The 19,179-nt window shown below is 38.5% G+C and overlaps 1 protein-coding gene and 1 long non-coding RNA gene across 2 annotated transcripts; both read left to right on the forward strand.

Annotated features, from left to right (window-relative positions):
* The first annotated feature begins 7,440 nt into the window (after nucleotides 1–7,440).
* LOC145769647 (uncharacterized) lies at nucleotides 7,441–15,998 on the forward strand. The gene is made up of 3 exons (XR_014289031.1): nucleotides 7,441–8,196; nucleotides 8,422–8,540; nucleotides 15,721–15,998. It is a non-coding gene; the product is annotated as an uncharacterized LOC145769647 (long non-coding RNA).
* On the forward strand, nucleotides 9,325–13,127 carry LOC145769474 (uncharacterized). Its single transcript, XM_082581120.1, has 5 exons — nucleotides 9,325–9,851; nucleotides 11,382–11,535; nucleotides 12,061–12,308; nucleotides 12,597–12,707; nucleotides 12,960–13,127. Exons 1-5 carry the CDS (start codon nucleotides 9,692–9,694, stop codon nucleotides 13,103–13,105), a joined length of 819 nt encoding a protein of 272 aa, XP_082437246.1. The 5' UTR covers nucleotides 9,325–9,691; the 3' UTR covers nucleotides 13,106–13,127.
* Nucleotides 15,999–19,179: the final 3,181 nt, after the last annotated feature.

Genomic DNA, 19,179 nt, shown 5'->3' on the forward strand with positions numbered 1-19,179 from the left:
TAGATTCAACCGCGGACATTACTCAGTAGCCTATCACACGGACCAGCTTTGTTCCACGGTAAGATATGACAAGCCAACAGGGCCTGTGGAAAGGTTTCTGGCATTTCTGCCAAAGGAGGGCCATACTGCTCAGCAGATTTTCGACAGCCTGGTACTGTACACCAGTGAGAAGGGTATCAATCTTGCCGTGGAAAGAGTTATGACAACGCGTTGAGCATGAGCGGGAAATATAACGGAGTAGCCTACAGACACTTGTTAAAAAAATTTTTGGGGCTGTTGCAGAATAATTATGTTCCATGCTATGCTCATTCGTTGAATTTAGTTGGTGTATGCACTACACAATCGTGTCCAGAAACAGTTCAGTTCTTTGACTTCGTTGAAAATATCTATGCATTTTTTGCTGCTTCAACACACCGGTGGTCCGTTCTGGAGTGTTCAGGTGGTGGAGTGCTAAAGAGGCTCTCTGCAACACAATGGTCCGCAAGAGCTGATGTCATTAAGGTTATTAAAGAACGTTTTCCTTTTATAAAGGAGGCAGTGGAGAAACTTGCGAATGACCAAGAGCAGGGGTCACCAAACTACGGCCCGCGGGCCAGAACCGGTCCGCGAACTGATTTCATCCGGCCCGCCACGTGCTGCGGAAATAACAGCTGCACTACAACTGTTTTTTATCGTTTTTTTTATCATTGTTTTTATCATTAGGCCACCACAAATGGGGAGAGCCTAGGTCAAATTTGGAAAGATGTAATTCGATTTTCATCACAACTTTGCTGTTCCACCGCTGACTTTGTTATTTATTGTGCTCAATTCAAGTCAATGGAGATTCTAAATAACTTAGTTGTAGGCTATATCTTTTCGCAATTTGCATCTGGCCCGCAGCTGTTAATCTCGCAGGAATCTGGCCCTCAGAGAAAAAAGTTTGGTGACCCCTGACCAAAAGGCAGAATGTCGACAGCAGGCAAATGGGTTCCTCAAGAAAATAGAGTTGCTCGAAACTGGAATCTTAGTGCATGGCCACCTGGAGATGCGGCCTGATTTGTCACATTTTGCAGATTTTGATTACAGCTACTGCTAGTGTTTGACTGACATTTTTTGAGATGTTTTTACTTTTTGCGGTTTCCTAATGACATAAAACTTTTTTGTTGCCTTGGGGAAGCAGTAGCAAATGAGAAAAAGTAAGTTGAAAAACGCTAAATCAGACTGTTATTGAAAAATTAACAGTCTGACTAAAATCTCCGAAATCAAGTTTTCTTTGTTTTTCAACATGTGAGGATGTTAAAATCTATTGTGTCATCTGGGGAAAAGAGTAACGAAAGCGTAAAAATCTAATTTTTAGACAAATTTATTTGAACGTTCGCCCAAAGTTAGGAAACCTTGGAAATTTCTGCAAAATGTGACAAATCAGGCCGTAACTTTAGGTGGCCATGCTTAGTGGTTTTTTTGGAATAGCTTACTCGATTGCTTCCAGGCAACTCAAGCCTCACTTCAAGCAAAGCAGCAAAATCTCAACATTGCTTCAGCGTTGTAGGCCTATGCCTCTTTGGCAGGATCTCTGCAGACTTTCAGATCGCTTACAGAAAACAATTCGCTAAGTTTGAGTCAGAGGCGCAGAAGCTGATTCAAGTGCCGGATTACAGACCAAAAGCACAAGAAGAATTGTTCGAAATCGCAGGCGCGATGAGGATGTAGGCAGCGGCCGTTCAGTTCCAGATGCAATGGATAATTAATCAATCACCTAAAGACAGATTCCGGATGGAAGTTTTCCTTGCAGTATTGGACAACCTACAATCTGTGCTTGAGCAACGTCGCAAGGCATACACCCAATTGAACACACGGTTTGTTTTTTGCAAAATCTGCATGACCTAACACCTGCGCAGATCCAAGAAAGTGCTGACAGACTTTTAGAAGCATATTCCCACGATTTGGAAGACGGATTGAAAGATGAACTACCTCAGTTTTCAGAATTCGTAAAGCACATTGCTTTTGATTGCTCCTCTCCAGAACTCAACTATTTCACTTTGATTAAAAAAAAAACAATATTGACACCACGTTTCCTAACATTGACAATTTGTTGCGCATTTATCTATGTATGATGGTAACTAATTGTAGGCCTACTGGAAAGAGATCATTTTCAAAATTGAAGTTGATTAAAAACTATCTGCGAAACACGATGGGGCAAGAGCGGCTACACTATGTAGGCCTAACTCTTTTGAATATTCAAAATGACATTCTGACTGAACTCATCTGAAATATTTGTCATATTTGCAGAGATCAAAATGCGTCGAAAAGACCTTTGAATGATATTGTTGAAGTTTTATATTTCTCCTTGCAAATAAAACATTACATTAGACTTTTGTTATTTTTGTTATTGTAGAATGTAGATCAAATCTATAAAATATTCAATTACTTCCCGGGTATTATCTGTAGCAAATCAGTTCAGCCCGCACTTGGTTAATCCGGCACTACCTATCTGGTACAACCCAAGCTCTCTATCAAGGCTCAAACAACATCTTGTTAAAACATAATCAAGTTAATCATCTGACCAATAACCTTTCTTCATTAACTTTTGCATTCATGCCTAGCAAAGGTGAACGACAGAAGTCACTTTTTTGACTCCGGCTCCGAAAGTGGGTTATTTTCCTGCTCTAACTCCGAAATTCATATTGAAGTGAAATAAGTGTGAAACTACCTTTTTTAAATAGTTTGTAAAAAACCCAAAAACACCCGGGTATTTTGCCTGGATTTTTCTCAAACCTGTTTTTGCTGCACTATGTCCCCCTCTCCCAGGACAGGAGAATAACTAACTTATATGATTTAATTTAGGGTGCTTTTACCAGGACATTTTTGCACGTAAAGCATTAAATTACCATTTTGTGCCCCTAATTTGCTCGCGATGCACTCAATTACCTTTCCGGGCTCTTTTGCTACATTACGGGCCCCCAGGACTAAAGAATGGCAACTTTTATGCTTGAATTTAGTCGTTTAGGATGGTTTTAACCGAACAATTTTGCGTGTAACAAATAAAATCACAATTTCGGGTCCCCCATCAAACACAGACCTGGGCCCTCAAGGGTACGCCGTACTATTCGTACCCCCCTCTCATAGGCCTTGGCAACATATGCAAATTTTCTACATTAATGGAAGTGCTGGACAACTGCCCTGCTGACATTTTCCCGAACATGAACAGTGTTTTAAGGACCATCATAACATTTAATTTGCGCCAAAAGTGATAAAAATAGTGTAACTTATTTTCACAATAACCCAGCAAACATTGATTGCTGGGCCAGCGTCGGCTATATGCTGGGTATGTTGGCACAAGGCTGGCAATTTTGTCCGACATTTTGCCAACATTGCCAACATTACGCCAACAATTTCAATACTTCTTATTATGCGTTCAAAAAGATCTTAAAGATTTTGTTTCAGGTTTATTTGTTTTAAACTGTAAAAATACTAACACAAACCTCTTTTCATGTGGTATTGCTTCAAAACACAGTTGTGTGATTGGCTGACATCGGTCAGAAGCATTGCCAGCGTTGTGCCAATTCATAACAATTTCGGTGTTTTCTTCAAAATTATGCAAATGTATACCATGATTTTGCTACAATTTTACATTTTAATAATAGGCTATCAATGCTGTTATTATTTTCTGATATCGTACAAGTATACTATGAATACTTAAGACCAGCGTTGGTCAGAAGGGTAGCCAACAGTTTGCCAACAAAGTAGTTTCATTTTAGTTTGTTTATGCCAAACGGTGCAGAGGTCTAGAAAAAGGCTGGAGCAACAAAACGCGAACGCGATAACGTGCTTGATACCCAAACAGTTTAAACTTTCCATTAGCCCTACACGTTTCCACAAAATAAACAATTGCAATGTCAGCTATATGCTGGATGTGAGGGCACAAGATTGGCAATTATGTCCACCATTTTGCCAACAATACGCCATCAATTTCAATAACTTATTTCTTATCATGCGTTCAAAAAGGTCTCAAAGATTTTATTTCAGGTTTATTTGTTTTAATCTTTAAAATTACTAACACAAACCTCTTTTCATGTGGTATTGCTTCAAAACACAGTTGTGTGGTTGGCTGACATCGGTCAGAAGCATTGCCAGCGTTGTGCCAATTCATAACAATTTCGGTGTTTTCTTTAAAATTATGCAAATGTATACCATGATTTTGCTACAATTTTACATTTTTATAATAGGCTATCAATGCTGTTATTATTTTCTGATACCGTACAAGTATACTATGAATATTTAAGACCAGCGTTGGTCAGAAGTGTGGCCAACAGTTTGCCAAGTTTGTTTATGCCAAACGGAGCAGAGGTCTAGAAAAAGGTAGGAGCAACAAAACGCGAACGTGATTCCGTGCTTGATACTGAAACAGTTTAAGTTTCCATTTGCCCTACACGTTTCCACAAAATAAACAATTGCAATGTCGGCCATATGCTGGATGTGAGGGCACAAGATTGGCAATTATGTCCACCATTTTGCCAACAATACGCCATCAATTTCAATAACTTATTTCTTATCATGCGTTCAAAAAGGTCTCAAAGATTTTATTTCAGGTTTATTTGTTTTAATCTTTAAAATTACTAACACAAACCTCTTTTCATGTGGTATTGCTTCAAAACACAGTTGTGTGGTTGGCTAACATCGGTCAGAAGCATTGCCAGCGTTGTGCCAATTCATAACAATTTCGGTGTTTTCTTTAAAATTATGCAAATGTATACCATGATTTTGCTACAATTTTACATTTTTATAATAGGCTATCAATGCTGTTATTATTTTCTGATACCGTACAAGTATACTATGAATATTTAAGACCAGCGTTGGTCAGAAGTGTAGCCAACAGTTTGCCAAGTTTGTTTATGCCAAACGGAGCAGAGGTCTAGAAAAAGGTAGGAGCAACAAAACGCGAACGCGATAACGTGCTTGATACCGAACCAGTTTAAAGTTTCCATTCGCCCTACGCGTTTCTACAAAATAAACAATTGCAACGTTGGCTACTTTATTTCAGCTTCACTGGATTTATTCTTTGAAAATATTAATAGCCAACAATAAAATGACTCTTTAACTAAATGACTCATGTGGTTTAGTGGAAAAACACAGTTTCTTACGCATACCGTATTCTTGTACCAACAACGCCATGATAAAAATCGTTTGTTCATATTCAATTGCTTCAGATAATTTAGTGCAATAAATGTCTTGTGATTCAGAGAACACTTCCAGAAAGTTTAGGCTTTGGCGCCTCCAATACCCAACTAGCATAATCCGTTCTTTTTACATTGATTCAACGTCTGCAGACGTTGGTAAGGTAACTAACAAGCGATAAACTTAAAAACGTGGTTGCTAATTCAAGTTGCCAGCTCTTCATTTTTTTCTTATGTTCAGCAAAAGCTTTTTTAATTTTCAAGTTTAACTATACTAAAATGTTTTGTAATATTTTTGAAAACATTTTTTCAGGACTAACCTCAAAATTTGCGTGCAGTTCAAGAAAATTTAAAACAACTTGTAAGCTTAATCGAATTCACTTGTTGATGTTTAGTAGCGCTCGACACAGCAGCATGATTGTGGTGATCATGTAATCATTGAGTTGCGGCTGCACTGCCGCCGCGCTGCTGACCTGTCTGCAGACGCTGAATCAATGTAAAAAAAAATTGATTGATGCAGTATCACTTGTTGATTTTGTTCTGAGAGCAGTCTCGCTCACTGTCTGATTTTGACCACGTGGGTGAGATTCTCTTGTCGCCAACAAAGGGGCGTCTTTACTTTAAATGTAGCAAAGCTTGCACAATAGGCCAGCTTCAGGAGCAGTAATGTTGCGTCGAAATCTCTCCTCAATTTCTTGAAGCGAGATTTCACAAAACGATCGCTACTTTTACTTTCAACGATCCGGCGAATCGTTTTTTCTCCTCTCGCGGTGCATAGAACAATACTGCAGGCACAATAATTGTTGTGAAAACTCCATTATGACGTCACTACTTAAACTTTGACTGGGCAATATGACGCGTTGAAGTGAAAGAGGCAACAAAGCTTTAGAATGCGGCGATGTGTTATATCAACGTGAGGAGATGCAATTTAGCAGAAGAACTTAGTTTTTTTATGAAGGAAGACAAAGGCCATGACGTAATCCTTTGCTAAAGGGATTATGACGTCACTCGATTCACTTCGACTGTTCAAGCATGGCGGTTGTGCTCAATACACAATTACGTGGAGAGCCGAAAGCACAATGCTTATGTAAACAGCGCTAAGAGGAATTTTCGCTTCTTGCATCGAAAATATAAAAAATCGAATTCAATTGAGATAGGCCTGTAACAGAAGTGGCTAAACTGACATTCTGTATACGTAGACAAAGCACTACTGTTGCTTCTCAAAAGGGTTTCTTTATTGATTACCCAGCGTGCAAGAGGATGTCATCAGATAGCCGAGACAACGACGTGCTACACCAAGTTGTGTCAATTTAAAAGGGCGAATATTGCCATGCTAGATCTTTTTATGCAAGAATCGAGTGCTGCCAGGCGCATTGGAAATGAATTAATAAAACTTGAAAGGGCTAAACAGTAGAATTATGAGAACGTTGGACTGCACTGCAGAATAATGGCTGGTGACGAATATAAGACAGCAGTCGGTACATACGTTAGCCCCAGTCAAAACGACATTGATACGTAGGAGAGATGTCGTGAATGACGAAAACAGTAAGTTATGATTTAGGGTTAGAAACTGAAATTGAATACTGGGGCGCAACTGAAAGTGAAAATGCAATGATAGTAAAATTTACAAGTGTGGTGGACAAATTAAGTAGGCTACACAAACAGGTAAGCTTCCATGGCTGTCCATGCCCCGCCTCCGAAGAGATAGGCATTGTAACAGAAGTGGCTAAACTGACATTCTGTATACGTAGACAAAGCACTACTGTTGCTTCTCAAAAGGGTTTCTTTATTGATTACCCAGCGTGCAAGAGGATGTCATCAGATAGACGAGACAACGACGTGCTACACCAAGTTGTGTCAATTTAAAAGGGCGAATATTGCCATGCTAGATCTTTTTATGCAAGAATCGAGTGCTGCCAGGCGCATTGGAAATGAATTAATAAAACTTGAAAGGGCTAAACAGTAGAATTATGAGAACGTTGGACTGCACTGCAGAATAATGGCTGGTGACGAATATAAGACAGCAGTCAGTACAGGCCTATTACGGCCGAAAGAAGTTTTAGAAATGATCAAAATGAAACTATAGGAATGACTTACGACAATGTTTATGAAAACCTGGTAAGTGAATGTCTTTTATAAAGTCAGTCGTGCTGACTGACGAAACGTCGGAAATACAAAAGCTAGTTATCATCTTTAACATCAGGAGGTAACCTAGTAAATAGTCACCAGAAGAACGCAAATTACTTTTATTGTCTTTTATTCATTGAACCTGAAATAATTGTGTAAAGTCGTTTTTGTCACTAGGCTACGTTTACACAATTTAAAGAAAGTTATAAAACTCAATTTAGAGAAAGTTATAAAACTCAATGACCAATGGAAAACTTTCATATGAAATATTCTCGTGACAAATTTAGTGCCAGTGCTTCTAGATGAGTGCTAAGAAGATATCAGCAAAGTAGCAGAGCTTGTGATGTCCCACAACATGTGTAGGGTTCTGCTCAATCTTTGATTTTGCTGCTCCGGCAGTGTTTGCCTGACTGCTTGAATGTGTTTGTATTTTTATGTCGTGTGGATAGGTCTGTGATGGTTGTAGAGTATTTGCAAATGTAGCTTTCATTGCCGTCAACTGAATAATAATAATAACATGTTTTATTTTGCGCCCATTTCGACAACATAGCCTACAGTAGCCTACACTGCGACCTACATACGCAACAAAACAGACGACTGGAATCCCAAAATAAACTTTAAACGTTGGCTGTCATTTGTAACAGTCGAAAATGTCTGTAACAAGTGCTGAAGCTTTTTAATATGATGGATGAAACCCCTGTCATTACATTCGATTTACATTTTGCAGGTAGCAAATTTAAGTCAAGCTGTTGGCAAAAATGCAAGCGATTGTATCAGTGGACTTATTACCAACTATTATTATCGAACACAACACAGTTCAAAGCATGTCGAGAAAAAAGAAAGGAAAAAAAAAACGTCGTAAAGTCTAAGCACTCGTTTGATTGTTTAAAAAAGAATCTGAAAAAGATTGTTCTTGGTGAGTATTGATAAATGTTTTTACTACGACTAAATGATTATGTCATAACTATGCCATTTTGTTCTTTTGATTAATGTATGATGTAATTGTGAAGAGTATTGAGTAATGTATGAAAATGTTTTAGTGGTGTATTCGCATTGATATGAACAACGAACATGGTGGTTAATAGGCTATGTCGGCATTTATATACTGATTTAACACTTCTTTTTTTACTTTCATGATTAGACATGGTGATGGCGCACGACAAAGCTGCTGCCGTGCAGCAAATTGATGAAGAGTTTCAGAGTGATTTCGAAATTGGAAGGACAGGCAAGGTGGCTGAAAACGGCAAAAACTAACTTTTGGTGAGCTTGTTATATGTTTGAAAGACAACAGCGCATGTGTTGCTTTAGTTGTTGAATAACTACTGTACACGCAATTAGAATGTATTGGAACTTGATTATTGCTCTGCGTGGCGCAGAATCGAATGATAAGTCTTTTGTCACGCACGTTGGAGAGAGGGATATTACATTGATATTGCAGATTGTCAATTAACTTCGTAGTATCCTGAACGACAACTGATCAAAATCCTACACAGTGGCGTAGCCAGAAAAATGTTTTGGGAGACCAAATATTTGATGAATTGAAGAGAACAACAAAGTGTTTGATTTAAAGCTATCGCCACTTGATGTGCAGTGGCGTATCCTGGTGGATTGAAGCAATAAAACTGGTAGCGGGGTTAGAGCGTGCCGAAGGCACGCGTATTCTAAGGGGGTCCGGGGGCATGCTCCCCCGGAAAATTTTTGAAAAATTACACTCAAATAATGGATTATAGCGCTTTCTGAAAACACTTTTAGGGTAATATTTGTATGAAATTTATTAGCAGAAAAACAGCGCTATTAACTTATTAAAGATAGCTCTTAAGGCGCGTTCACACTACAGTTATTTTCGCCGCAGCAAAGCGAACCTTTTGTTTGTTTTATTATCGCCTGGTGTCGCTCACTTGCGGTTGCTTTGCTTCAGTTTCACAAAGTGAGCGTGTGACAAAGATCGATCGTGAGCGTTTTTTCTGCTCAGCTGCGCTTGGTTTCTGCGTGACGTCATGCGTGTTTTTGGCTCGAAAGTTGATTTTCTGAGTCTCGGGTGTCTGCTTCGCTTAGGCTGGAGTCTGGACAACTACCCTGTTTGAAGCTGGTAGTTATACAGGGATATTGAATAGCCTGGGAAAGTTTCTGTAGCAGATAAGGCAATTGCTGGGTCTCAGTAAGTTATTTTGGCTTTACCTAGGACAGTAGTTAAGGAAAATTATTATAAAATGAGTATGGTTAGGCTACCTAGGACAGCAAGCTTGTACCCAAAGTGCTCAGTTTCATGACCAGTGAATCAGGAATATATCCAAATTATTTTAGTTAGAATCTGTAGTTAGAACAGTAACTTAGAAAGGGTATCATTTAGATCATAACATTATTGTAGCTAGCCCTACTAGTTGTTACGTTACGGTACTCTCAGTAAAAAAATGAGCACATTTTTCAACAACGACCAAAAATTAGAAGCTTTAATTTTGGCCGTACAGGACTTTTCATGTCTTTGGGATGTGAAGACACAGTCCTACCACAACCACAACAGCCGTGAGAACGCTTGGGTGCAAGTTGCGGCTCAGTGTAATTGCCCTGATGGTGAGTCTTGTAGTAGCCTACCTAGTACCGGTATACTGTATAATATTAGAGTGGTCCTTATTTGCTAACTTTTGAATTATAACTACATATAAGGACCACCCGAATATAACATAGTGTAAAAGTGTTTTTGGGGGTATATTTAAAGTATTATTATTGCTTTTCATAGTTTATTGTATTTGAAGTGCATAATAACAATGTGAGATCTAAACCAACATAACCCATACCTCTACAGACTGCCACAAAAGAATTTCTTTTTAATTAGGCCTATGTTGTTGAAACCTTGCAGATAAACAAAATGATTAAGAAATTGTAGCCTATCGGTATATGTTTCCCTTGGTAGCCTGCCCTACATGTATGTCACATTGGGGATTGCAGTGTCCAGTCCAATGCTAAGCACCGCTTGAGGATTATGTTAGATAGCCTACTGTGGGATAAAATATTAATGTCACTATTATCTGAGATGCAGTCTTTTTGTATACAAGGTTATTTGGAATCTTATGCCAAATATGGATTATGGATTTCTCAGTATTGTTCTCAAAGACATTGAAAAACCTCAGTGTGTACTTTGTATGAAAATAAAATACTTTTAGCAACAGTTTCAAACATTGACAAGCTTGTAAAAAAATAAAGCACCAACCATCTCACTGAAACTGATTTCCATAAATGCATGAAAGATTATATACTATACATTCAACTGGTGAAAATGTAGAGTTTATTCAACTGGTATGTTTTCTCTAGCCTAGCTTGATAAGAAATGGAAATAATTGGTGGAATGTCATAAAAGCAGTCATTACATCACAAAAAGATTGCATCTACCTCGTATACAAAAAGACTGCATCTCAGATAATGGTGACATTAATATTTTATCCCGCAATATTGATTTCAAAAATTTGTGTTAACGCGGAAAAACGAGACACACCATAGATTGGTTGTCGGTATGAATCAAATTTAGTTCAATTTTGCATTAAATATGCTTTTATTGAATATTTTTATTTTCCGGGCACAATCCAAAAAAGGTTGAAAACCACTGATTTAGAACTTTCGCCAGAAACTTTCTCTAAAATGTAGAACTTGTACTAGATTTAGAACTTTCACTTTTGATTCCATCAAGACAGCTTCATCAGTAGGTTACCAGTAGTCTTATTCAAATATATACAACATATTCTCTTTGAATAACCCTGACATTTTAGGTGGCAAAAGCTCTTAAATAAATTTTAGTTATATACTTACCAAACTTGACTGTTTTTATTTACTAGTTTCATTCGTTTGGTTGCATCCTACAATACATGGATCCAAGTAAAATTTATCATCTGCATTTCTCCTAACATTGAGTACGGTAACCACAGTTACTTTAGTTAAGAGACATATCAGATTCACCATATTACTCAATGTTTTGCTTGATGGGATCCTTGTTTTTTAGCCATGTAACTGTTCATGGTAGCCTGTTACAGGACCGAACATGCAGGACAAATCAATGTCATACATAAGTCATTAATATGTATCATGTTAGATGAAAATATGCTTGTTTAGTTTCAGACTGTTCCAAAGTGTGGAAATCACTTCGGGATAAATACAGACGAATAAGGAAAAAAATCCCTCGATCTGGCGATGCAGCTGCCACTAGCAAGCCATGGAGTTTGCTCAACATTATGAGCTTTCTTGACCCAGTCATGGCATATAGAAAGTAAGTACTTTCAGGTATTACTTAGCCTATGTGGTGCAAAATAAATCGATCTGTACCTGTATGTAGCCTACATTTATCTCAATCAATATGTATTTCATACAAACGTATGTTGCCATAACTGAAAATTAATTGCTCAAGGATAAGCCTGCTAGCCTATGTCAATGTCACTGAAATGTTTTGTTGCGTACCCAATACTAAGGCTGTTCGAAACGAAATTCTTTCTAAAGATTTTGCTCCGAAACAAAACCAAGAAAAGGAATTTTGTTTCGAAACAGCCTTAATGCGAATTCACTTTGATGAATGAGTTTTTGCCACTTTTTATATTTCCAAACTCTTGTATATTTCGTTTCGAACACAGAACGAAACGAAATGGCTTGGATTTCGAAATGAAACGAATTTCTTTACTCAGAATTTATTTCGAAACGAAATCAAGAAAAAAAATTTCGCTTCGAAACGAAATATTTTTGTTTCGAATAGCCTTACCCAAATACCCTTGGCACTGAAAGTATACAAATGTTTTCACAGAACTACTTCAAATCTGACGTTTGGAATCTCAGAGGAGCTTCAAGAAAAATCACCTCTTACAGAAAATGAAGCTGACTACCACATCGCTGGAGACATACAAGCTGACACTCAGTCAGTTTTTAATTCATTGCTAGACAACAGCCAATCATCGGAGGCTCCAAATGAAAATGTCACTCTTTCTCTTGAGGACAACGAGCTTGATTCAGTAGAATCACCGCCAATTTCATTGAACCAGCGTATGAGTTCAGGTAAATAAGCGGAAGTAGGCTACGCCTGTAAATGCTGAATTCATTGCAAATCATTTGTGGGTTATGTTGTGTGTGTTTATGGACCTGTTAACAGATGTCAGTGACTAAGCACCCGACTCAAGATCAAGCGGCGCCGGTTCGGTTTTCGCGGTGTGCGTTTTAGCGAAAGCCTCTACAGTTTACAAGCATGCGAAACGGACATATTGAGGCTTTGTCAGTCTGAGGATAAAAATTCAAAAACCAAACATGTCATAGCTTAGGCTTCATATTGCTTTACGTCTGTCACAGATACTTGTACAAAGAAAAGAACTGGCGGTCGCAAACGTAAATTTAGCGATTGTACGACATCCATTGCTAGCTTTTGCATGAAGGAGTTAAAAGACATACAGAAGGAAGCAGGTAACCAAACTTTCTGCTGTTTTGAAACTGCAATAGCCTACCTTTCTTTACCATAATAAACTTCAAAATGTTCTGTAGTTAATTTCTATTCAGTATGCCTACTCAACTTTTAGCTTTATTTTTCTGCTTTGTTGGTCAGAAATACAAATATACTGAACTGGCATTGCAACCTCGAGAACTTCACACAAGTTTGAAAGCACATGAAATAATTTAACACAATTTGTTATAATGTATCTGTTTTTATTTTTGCAGAACAAGAACATGATTCCACCGGCTCTTTCTTTGACTTTGTAGCTAAAGAGGCCAGACAAATGCCAAAACTAATCAGGATGAATTTCCAAAACGAAGTGATGGAGCTGGTTAAAAAGTACACACAACAAGTGGAATCATTACATTGAACTAGTAGCCTATTATATTAGTATGCCATTTCTGAAGTTTCTACATTTTTCATTGAAATACATTGTGATGAAACACACTTGAAAATGGTTATTTCATGCTACAATTCATCTTAAGCTACGTAGTGCTCAGAGCTTTTTCATTTTGCCATGAAACTGCTCCAACGTCAATGAAATAATCTTTGAAAGATTCGCGTACATTGATGGCTTCAGATGAGCTTCGTCTTCCGATGCGACGCAGTTGACGCATTTGAGAAATGCCCTCCGTTCTCCATTCACCTAGGTGCACGGTCCCATTCCTATCTTCATGATCAGTGGAATTCGGACTTTGATATTGTGTATCACACTCACGTCGGAGAAAATTGTGAAGAACAACGGCTGCCTTAACAATTGCATCAGCAGAAGTAGGAGCAACTAGAAGAGGACGACGAAAACATCTGAACTTTGAAGCTAATATGCCAAAAGCATTTTCTACAATTCGTCGCGCACGCGACAGCCTGTAGTTGAATATTTTTTTATCATGAGATAGGCCTGAACCAGGGTAAGGTCGCATCAAGTTTTGACTGAGGGGAAAAGCTTCATCTCCTACAAATACAAACGGCATTGATGGTTGGTTTGTACCGTGTAGCGGTTTATCTGCTGGAAGTCCAAGCTGCCCACTGACTAATAGTTTTCCAAATTCAGACTGAGCGAATATAGTAGAATCGCCATGTCGCCCGTAGGACCCGACGTCGACGAAAACAAAATTGTAGTGAGCATCAACAGCAGCCATTAACACAATACTGTGAGTTCTTTTGTAGTTGAAAAATGATGACCCTGAATTTGGTGGTGCTTGAATGACGATGTGTTTGCCATCTACGGCACCAACGCAGTGAGGGAAATTCCAAAAATAATTAAAATCTGTTGCAATCTTTTCCCATTCAGAGGTAGTTGGTAAAGGCATCAGTTCAGGGCTTAGAATATTCCAAATGGCTCGACAAGTTTCTGGAACAATCTGGCACACAATGGCCCTACTCATTCTGTAGGCTGAAGCTATTGTGAAGTAGCTATCACCAGTCGCCAAAAATCTGCAAAACAAGCAACATAAATCAACTTCAAATGGGCTTTGCCGGATTGCTTATTTTTAAGAAAGTCGGTCTGTAAATGTTAGCAAGTGTTGTTAGCCTATAGACTACTGTGCTACTAAATGTTTTGTAGACTTTTAAATTATGCTACCTGAGGGTGACAGCAATTCTTTCTTCCACAGAAATGGGTTTTCGTAAGTGCGTGTGTTGCTTCCTGATTAAAGGACCCACTTTTTCAACCAGTATGTCGAAAACTTCAGGTGTCATACGAAATGTAGTGAAGAAGTGAGGCCGCCTTAAATCTCGTAAATCCTTTACCAGTTTGCAGTAATCACCTGCAACATTTAGGTTGTCATAGGCTACTATTTGTTTGTTTTATCTTTATCCTGCATTGCGGGAAAGCGGATTTGAGCGCTATGCATCGGTGTACGCCTTCCGACGTACACCTGACCCACGCTGCAGCCGACGGCAATGTCTGTTTCCGGTTGTCTACTCTACTTATGACTTAAATTTGGTACTACCCATTACTCGATCACTGGGTAGAGGCAATTATCGTGAAGGTTCTTGCCCAGAGAAACAACAGCAAGTGCGGGTGGCTGGAGTCGAACATGCAGGCTCTCGACTGCGAGCCCAACGCGCTAACCACTCGGCCACTGCTGCCGACAAATTTGTACTACATAGACCAACAGTGAAAACACGTGTAGTTTTTCATTAGACAACTATTAAAATATAATGAAAACTTCTTACCTTCACTATCTCTCTTCTGCAAAATAGGGTGAACCCAATATTTCCGCTCTTTCTTCTTTTTCTGTGCACGCTCCAGAGCATGCAACATTTGCAATAGAATAACTTTTCTTCGAGCTTTTCTCACCTTGTGAAAGTGCATCTTAACCAAGTTTAATAAAAGTAGCAGCAATAATACTGTGACAGCACTGCAGTGATGTTCTGACAAGTGACGTGACACTGATCAAACCATTTTTACAACAGCTGAAAAAAGCATTGTTGCGTCATAAAGGCATTGGTATTCGTTTTGCTTTGCCTGCACTGAAATAACTGTAGTGTAGACATTTTTTTTCTCGTCATACGTTTGCTTCGCGTTGCTGCCACGATATTTTCTTATAGTGTGAACGCGCCCTTACACACGAACTGGCAAAAACTGCGGCTAAATTAGAGAACACCAAAAACACAGCTAAACAAAAACTCAATAACTACACAAAAGCCCAACAGAGTAAGCCATTCTGAAATTGCTTCCACAAATTAGTTCAAAGAAATGTAAATCGCGTAAATTTTGGGCGATTTACGATTTGGAAAATTTATTGGTGTCTTTCTGTGTGTCTAAAACAAGTCCTTGGGGGTGTTAATAGCCAGATGTCTTGGAAAACGATATAAATTTCTACAAATTTTATTGCATTTTCAACAAAGGGCTCAACTTCAAAATCCAAAGTTTGAAAATTTGGGGGGGCATGGTCCCTTTTGCCCCCCTGGCTACGCCTATGATTCCTACACTGTTGCCAAACAGCCCTCTTGATTTAAATATTTTTGTTTCATTCGCAGGAATTCACAATGATAAAGATACACAAGAAAAAGCTGCTGATGTGCAATGAATCTCCATCTATCAATACGATTTGATGTGGCTTGTTTCTAATAAATGTGAAAATATACGAAGCTCGGCTGTTACTTTGCTTTGTCACAAAGGGAGAAGTGTTGCTTATAAATCCGTGTTGCTGCTGTTCTTTCGCCCAAGGATTAGCTAGGTTCAACAATAAACTTTTGGTGATGAGCGAGGTTTAAGTACAGAGACGTTTGGCAAATGTAGATGCCAATGCTGTTCAGATGTTTTATGCACCAGCTTGCTTCGCATGGCCAACCTTGGTCAAAGCGCGGGCATCACAATAGTCAATAGATCAGATGAAGCAGCATCATGGTGCATAAAAGTCAACCAGAATTTAGGCGCCAGATGAAGCAAAATGGTGCAAAAGCCATCTTGCCAACGTTGGCCAGATACAGATGCCAACGTTGGCAAGATGAAGCAAAATGGTGCATAAAACATTTTGCCAACGTTGGCAAGATACAGAAGCCAACGTTGGCTACATGCAGAAGTCGACGTTGGCTAGATGCAGACGCCAACGGTGGCAAGATGCATACGCCAACGCTGGCCAGATGCATCCAAATGGTGCATAAAACATTTTGCCAACGTTGGTAAGATGCAGAAGCCAATGTTGGCTAGATGCAGAAGCCAATGTTGGCAAGATGCAGAAGCCAGCGTTGGCAAGATGCAGACGCCAACGCTGGTCAGATGCATCCAAATGGTGCATAAAACATTTCGCCACCGTTGGCAAGATGCAGAAGCCAATGTTGGCAAGATGCAGAAGCCAGCGTTGGCAAGATGCATAATCCAATGTTGGCAAGATGCAGAAGCCAACGGTGGCAAGATGCAGACGCCAACGCTGGCCAGATGCATCCAAATGGTGCATAAAACATCTTGCCAATGTTGGCGTCTGCATCTTGCCAATGTTGCGGCCAACTTCTTGCCAATGTTGCCCCAACAATCAATGTTTACTGGGAACAACACCACAAAACAACTTCTAATCGACAACACAGAACTAATAATTAATAAACACAGAGACAGCTATACAGATACTAAGACACATGTCGACAAACTTCAAGCATTCCAAAACAAAGCAATAAAAATAGTTGCGGGAGGTAGATGGTCGGATCACGTGACTCCGCATTTCAAACAACTAAATGTTTTTAAAATAAAAGATTTGTTCAAATTCAAAACTTCTAAATTAATGCATAAATATGAAAACAATTCACTACCATGTAGGCTACTTTTTCTAATTATTTTCAAAATACAAAAAATGTTCATTCTCGCAATACCAGAAATGCAATAGACCGATCCATCGCCTAGCAACGCTCAGCCAATCAGAGCGAAGGAGAGCAAGCTATCTTTCTTAGCCCACTATCTAGCATTGCTTTTATGCAGTTTCAGTCACATTTATGCTGTGATTTTTTAGAAGTAGAATTTTCTTCTGCGGTACTTGCAGGTTTGACAGCTAATACCTATTTGAGATGTCTTAAAAAACTTAAAATCGGAAACCTGCTGCAAATAGTGCTTTTTAAGATTCTGTTTAACTGGGTTGTTAGAGCCATGCAGTGTTATAAATGGTTTGAATAGTTGATCATATTTTTATAGAAGAAGTTATATAGCCTGGATGGTGTGCTGTGCTGCAACTGCTACGTTGTTTGATTGAGTTGTTACAATTCACTGGAGTGAAAAATTAATATAAAGGCCAAATCTTTTAAATGAAACCCATTTCTTAGTCTGCAAAGAGTCAAAAGTGGCTGATTTTCCAAAGACAATTTCAAACATTTTCTTTGCATTCTTTGTATTTAATGGCACTTGTGGTATTTTGCATCAAAAAATCAAACAGGGTTTTAAAATGCAGGTGACTTAAACCAGTATAATATGCAAACAATTCACTAACAGGAGAATTTAAAATGGATCATGCATTAAAAAATGACCCTTCTTGCAATTGTAGCAAAAGAAGAGATTGCGATTCATGTTGCATTTTTAGAGCACAAAGTTCTTTTTTCAAAGCTTGACTTTCAGTTATCAGCTTGTATGATGCATTATTGCATTGCATTATGCATTGCATAATGATGCAATGAACAGTGAATGAGATGACCATGTAGCCTACAAAAGAAGCAAAAAAGTATTTCAGAAGCACAAAATAATAGCCTATTAAGTTATAATTATCCATGACATCTCATTTAGTCATTTTGCAATGGGTTGGGCTATGGTTTATTTCTTGATTTGTATGAATTAATTAGGCTACTGGTAGCTTACGGTAGGCTACTAGGCTACCATTGGTATTATATGTTTCAGTTCATTTTTTTATTTTATGCAACCATTGAATTTAAACAACCATAGTTTACAGGCTATGCTTTCATTGCCGAATCATGCAAGCTGATAACTGAAAATCAAGCTTTAAAAGAAGAACTTTGTGCTCTAAAAATGCAACATGAATCGCAATCTCTTCTTTTGCTACAATTGCAAGAAGGGTCATTTTTTAGTGCAAGATCCATTTTAAATTCTCCTGCTAGTGAATTGTTTACATATTATACTGGTTTAAGTCACCTGCAATTTAAAACCCTGTTTGATTTTTTGATGTAAAATGCCACAAGTGCCATTAAATACAAAGAATGCAAAGAAAATGTTTGAAATTGTCTTTGGAAAATCAGCCACTTTTGACTCTTTGCAGACTAAGAAATGGGTTTCATTTAAAAGATTTGGCCTTTATATTAATTTTTCACTCCAGTGAATTGTAACAACTCAATCAAACAACGTAGCAGTTGCAGCACAGCACACCATCCAGGCTATATAACTTCTTCTATAAAAATATGATCAACTATTCAAACCATTGATAACACTGCATGGCTCTAGCAACCCAGTATGGTTAAACAGTGTCTTAGAAAGCGGTAGCCACTTTAACAAGTCGAAATTCTGCCACTGCGAATGACTACAATGCAACCGCCAACCAATCAGAACAGGTTATAAGAGGCTACCGTCCAATTGTGACCCTTCTAGCACTCAGCCAGAGAGTTAATGCTTGTTTTGGACTTTATTTGGTAATTAAAGAAGAAAAAGAGCAATAACAGTGGTGGGAATCGAACCCGCGTCAATTAAATGGCTACTTTCTAGCCCTAACCCTAACCTCTAAGAAGCCAACCAGCTGACAAAAAATCCATCACTTAATTTGCTTTCTATCATCTTCTTTTCGCTATTTTTTACGTCACTTAAACCGTAGCTTATGATTGGTTGGCGGTTTCATTCTAATCAATTTCAGTGGCAGAATTTCGACTTGTTAAAGTGGCTACCTTAGAAAGCACTATTTGCAGCAGGTTTCCGATTTTAAGTTTTTTAAGACATCTCGAATAGGTATTTGCTGTCAAACCTGCAAGTACCGCAGAAGAAAATTCTACTTCTAAAATATCACAGCATAAATGTGA

This window comes from Aplidium turbinatum, chromosome 4, assembly GCF_918807975.1.
Source record: "Aplidium turbinatum chromosome 4, kaAplTurb1.1, whole genome shotgun sequence".
Classification (NCBI taxonomy): Eukaryota; Metazoa; Chordata; class Ascidiacea; order Aplousobranchia; family Polyclinidae; genus Aplidium; species Aplidium turbinatum.

Excerpts from the sequence above, each read along its gene's own strand:
- LOC145769474 (XM_082581120.1), top strand. The coding sequence starts at position 9,692 with ATGAGCACATTTTTCAACAACGACCAAAAATTAGAAGCTTTAATTTTG. Across the intron at positions 9,852-11,381 it reads TCAGTGTAATTGCCCTGATG|TTTCAGACTGTTCCAAAGTG; the intron begins GTGAGTCTTGTA and ends ATGCTTGTTTAG. Across the intron at positions 12,708-12,959 it reads AGACATACAGAAGGAAGCAG|AACAAGAACATGATTCCACC; the intron begins GTAACCAAACTT and ends TTATTTTTGCAG.